The 4979-nt window shown below is 37.8% G+C and overlaps 1 protein-coding gene across 1 annotated transcript; it reads left to right on the forward strand.

The window, feature by feature from the left end:
- The first annotated feature begins 691 nt into the window (after positions 1-691).
- LOC127798397 (21 kDa seed protein-like) lies at positions 692-1345 on the forward strand. Its single transcript, XM_052331931.1, has one exon. It carries the CDS (start codon positions 692-694, stop codon positions 1343-1345), a length of 654 nt encoding a protein of 217 aa, XP_052187891.1.
- The last annotated feature ends 3634 nt before the right edge of the window (positions 1346-4979 follow it).

A 4979-nucleotide genomic window follows, 5' to 3' on the forward strand; every position in this document is an offset into this window, starting at 1 on the left:
TATTTATCCCAAATTTTTATAGTAATTATACTTTGGCCCATTAAATTTTTCTATATAAGTAGATTAGTCCTCCATCCTAAAGTATCTAGCTCCGCTATTTCCTTTTTATTAAAGATCCGACATTGAATCTGCATCTACTGAAACTGAGTCCTATAAAACAATAAAGCACTAATTAAGACCCAAAGCCCACTAAAAAGTTCAGTTTTAGTAAAACTCTAAAGTGGAATTTCAATCATTATACGTTATATATTATCTTTTAAACTTTATAGTGTACATTGATTGATTTTTAACTATTTTTTTTAATCAAAAAAAAAAAAATATATATATATATATATATATTTTATAACGCTCCAGCTCGGACGCCTCCATCAATTAACCGACCCCTTAATATGGTGAAAAAATTTAAATTAGAAACCACAGCAGCCAGGAATCAAATACAGACACACCACAAATGTGAGGGAAAAAAGTCCCCTTGTGTGTTCACCCCTGACGGCTGCGCTGGGGCGGAAAGTATACATTACATTTACAAAAGGTGAACGCCAGCATTAACGCTTAATGGTGAATGATGGGATGAACTTATAGCACAGTGGACCTCACCTCGTATCTCTATAAATTCAAGTTCTTCTCCATTCAATTTCCCCACATCAACCAAAGCTAATAAAATAATAATACCAGCACTCTCCTTCCGATCATGAAGAGTCCATCATCAGCACTAATAGCCCTCTCCTTCTTTCTCCTTGCTTTCACTACAAAACCACTAGTCTCGTTGCCTATTGCTTTGCGAGATGGCAATGGCGACAAGGTCCTCGTCGGCCAGGATTACTTCATCAGATCTCTTACTTGGGGTGCAGGCGAGGGAGGAGTCTTAGCACTTCCTGGTCTAAACAGCACATGTCCCGTTGACGTCGCCTGGGGAACTGGACTCTTCTTCAGAGGAATTCCGGTAAGATTTTCACCTGTAACCGACATAAATGGCGTCGTCAATACCAACACCAATCTTAACATCAAGTTCACCGAAGGACCTCTCTTCGGCTGCAACCAGAGGACCGTCTGGAGGGTCGGTGACTACCAACCATGGGCAGGGAAGTGGTTCATAACCACCGATGGCATCGAAGGAGAGTTCGGACCGGAAACCTACCCTAACTGGTTCTACATCAAGAAGGTTGGTGGCACCTGTGATTATCCTTTCTACAAGTTGGTTCACTGCCCTAGCAGAAACAATGCAGCTCTGTGCAGTGATGTTGGGATCAGTTATGAGTATGGTGGACGCCTTGTTCTGAGCAACACCTCTTTCACTTTCATAATCCTCAAGAACAGAGAAGTCGGTGGTCACTCACAGGAGTAATATGCCCCACCGATCGAGATGGAAGGTTCTCTAGCGTGAATAATATATGCAGGAAAAAATTTCAAGACAACAGAATTAGTATCGTTATAAATTCATTCATGAAAGTCAAATTTCAGTAAGTGAATTCAAATCGATACAAAAAAGTTGTCCTGAAACATTTTCTTGCAGACTATATATGCACGCTACAGAATTTTTCACTTGTAAGATTACTTAATTAGTTGCCAAAAAAATCACGATAGAACTACATCTATCTATCTATCTATCGTGAAGTTGTAATAATTTACTTAAATTAAGTGCAGCTAAAGCAGTATTGGTGTCCGTCCACCCACGGACACAGTAATTAAATATAAATAAATAAAGTTATGTTTTGGTTATTATTCTTGATCCAATATCTATTTGATAGGTCAAGTATATATATATATATATATATATATATTCAAGTTGCATAATTTAACTAAAGATTGAATTAATTAATTATAACAATATTGAAGCTATAGAGTTGTAGTGTAACCATCGATGTTGATGAACACTACATATTCGGATATGTCTTGGTTTTTCTCATGATTATGTGCTCTATTAATGTTCTCCTGCTCCTGTACTTTGCTTTTTTATGCCATCCTTCTCCAGTAGCTGTCTATATAATTAATGATACAATTCATCATCTTATTATATTCAAAATACTGAAATTACATTTCGATCTATATATTGTGTTCAGAGAGTGAGACTGAGTTAATTTAGCTCCAAAAGTACTCTTTTAATTAACCACCGCGACCACGTATATATGATAAGTTTTTCATAATCAAATTAATAAGTAGAATCTATTAACAACAAAAGTTTTATCTACTGCCGGCATTAAACTACCAGCATATGTTAGAATGATGCGTGTTGTGTTGGGCCAGTTTTGGGTCTGCATGCTTGGCCTTGGTCTAGTTTTGGGTTTTCTTGGGATTATCGCCCTTACATGGTTTCCTGTTGTAATACCCGGGAATAATTTGAGGATAAAAATGATATTTGATAAAGGGCATAAATGGAATTTTGGAAAAAATAAGACTATAGGGTACACTAACACATCTTTGGACGACCGAATTAGTCAAATGGAGTATCCCGGACCCTAGATAGCCAAGGAAAATGGTATAGTATCGACGAGTGATTTAAATTATGATTTTTAGTGATAAAAGAAATGAGATCGGGAACAGTTTTCGGTACAACAAAAATACAACTGCCGATTAGATCGTATTACCGAATTGTTATAGACGACATCCGAAAAATCAACAGAGTGTGTCTAGGACTAATATTTGATGTATAGAACATCCCTTACATGGTTTTAGGTTGAATCGAGTGGATTTGAGGTCAAAACGATCAATCGGTCCTAAGTGTAATTTTCTAAAATTGCCCGAGGGAGGTCAAAATGATAATTTTTTTTGAAGCTTCAAGGGAGAAATGAGAAGTACCAATCTTGAGGGTTTTAGTGATGGTGCTAGAAAGATCAGGGGCTTGAGGATAAGGGCCAAAATGCAAAAGAAAGTTTCTAAGGGGCTAAAGTGCAATTTTTAAAAATCTGCTCAGAAATGGCAGATCTGGCAGCGATTTGTGGCCGAAAAATCTGGAGATTTGCAGTGTTCTTCGACAGGGCATGGCCAAGGTCGCGTAAGGGCGAAGCTATGGCCTCTGATTGGTCGGAAAAAAGGACAAATTTGACTATAAATAGCCGAGTTTTGGTGAGGGTTTGCATCAAAAATTTTACTTCAGATTTCTCACTTTTGGGAACGAATTAAAGGTCGGGGATAAGGGGCTTTTGTTCCCCAGGTTGTGAGGAGCAATTCTGGAGATTTTGAGAATTTTTGGAGTAGTATAGATGTTGTTTTCGCATATATATATATATATATATTTGGCCGTCTATATATATATACATATTGCGGGAATGGTTAAATCGGGTTGTAGAGTGATTGATCGAATGATCTAATAAGGGGCTTTTGGTCGCAAGGTTATGGGTAACTAATCTGGAAAGTTTCATGTCAATCGGAGTTCGAATTGAAGGTCAATTTGGCTTGCCCGAAAACGCAAAGCTTCACCGGAGCCGGACTGTAAATCGTCAAATCGAGCTATTTCCGGTAAGTTTTTCGGTCATGTGAGGGTGCCATTGTGATCGACTTGAGGAGGGCTTCAAGGTGGTGTCGTCGGATCAGCCATCGGAGCAGGTCGCCGGTCGCCGTCGCCTGAGAAGATGATCGGAGGTATTTTCTGTATTTTTTTAAATACTGAAAATATAAAAAATTGAATAAAAAATAGAATTAAAGGAATTAAAATTATGGAAAAATATCCATAAATTCAAGGAGAAGGAATAGTTTATTTTGATGAATTTTTATCTTGGAAATTTCTTGAGGAAATAATTATTTTTTATTTTTGAAAGGAAATGTAAATGGAAAATAAATATGAGGGACTTTTATAAAATTCTGAAAAAATTCCAGAAGGATAAGGAATTTATTTTATGAGTTTTTGTGATTTTTCTTGAAGTAGATTCGAAGGAAATCAATGAGAAATAAATTTTCTCAAGGAAAAGTAATTATGAAAATTTGAGAAAATAGGAGAAAAATCTGGAAAATTTCCAGAGGCTTATAAAAAAAATTTTATGAATTTTTTCGGAGAAAAATTTAGAAAAATAATTGAATAGGTATTTATTTGGATTATCGAGAGAAAATAGGAAGAAATTAGAGAAAAATTATGAGAAAATTGAGAAAATAGATATTGATTTTCCTTTGAATGCATATGTTGTCTAAGGTTACATTGAGGCTCGAGATTGAACTGTAGTACGCTTGGCACGAGAAACGAGGCCGGGCACGCTTTTCGAGGAAATCAAAGTTACGTCCCAAGGTGAGTGGTTCTACCCGAAAAGACTTATAGTAGCATGTGAATGGTTTATTGTGAGTGTTCATCCCTATGGCTTGGTTTATTGTGATGGTTTGTCTAAACGGTTATTTACATATGCATTGAATTTCATACGATAAATTGCATACATCGAAATGTTGATTTTAAGTTATGCATGTTATGATTTTCGGCATTGGCATGTTGTATGTTGTCCATGAGGGACGTGGGTTGTTAACTTGTGACGTAGCTCTCGAGTGTTATCACTCGGAATGCGTGCCAAGGGTTAATGCTATGTGACCCACTTGAGACGGGGTTGAGACGAACTTCACCCTACGGTACTCAAGTGGCGGGGCTGAGAGTGGACACCACCCCGATTGTTGGCTCAAGTGGCAGGGCTGAGAGTGGACACAACCCCAGGTTTCTTTGAGCAGTAGCATTAAGGCCAAGGTGTCGTGGATTTCGGGGATAGTGCTGATGTGACACTCTTGGGGCTAGGGTCACGTTAGGTTTTGGAATGCTTTTGAGTAGGAGCGTAAAGCCTAACAATGACAATGGGGTGATTCCCGAGTTCATATGTCGAGGTTGTCTCTCTTAAGCAGAATTGTGTTTGCCAATGGGTCGATGTGGTCGTGTCGCCTTTAGAGAGATTGCATTTTCCCCGATTAGGGCTAAGTGCTATGTGGGATTCTCTTAGGCTGGGGCATGTCGGGATTTATCGATTTTATATATGATTTTGCATATCTGCATGAAAATGTTTTTGAACTCTCAC

This window comes from Diospyros lotus, chromosome 3 (genome assembly GCF_014633365.1).
Source record: "Diospyros lotus cultivar Yz01 chromosome 3, ASM1463336v1, whole genome shotgun sequence".
NCBI lineage: Eukaryota > Viridiplantae > Streptophyta > Magnoliopsida > Ericales > Ebenaceae > Diospyros > Diospyros lotus.

Coding starts and splice junctions, on each gene's coding strand:
- LOC127798397 (XM_052331931.1), top strand. CDS start 692: ATGAAGAGTCCATCATCAGCACTAATAGCCCTCTCCTTCTTTCTCCTT.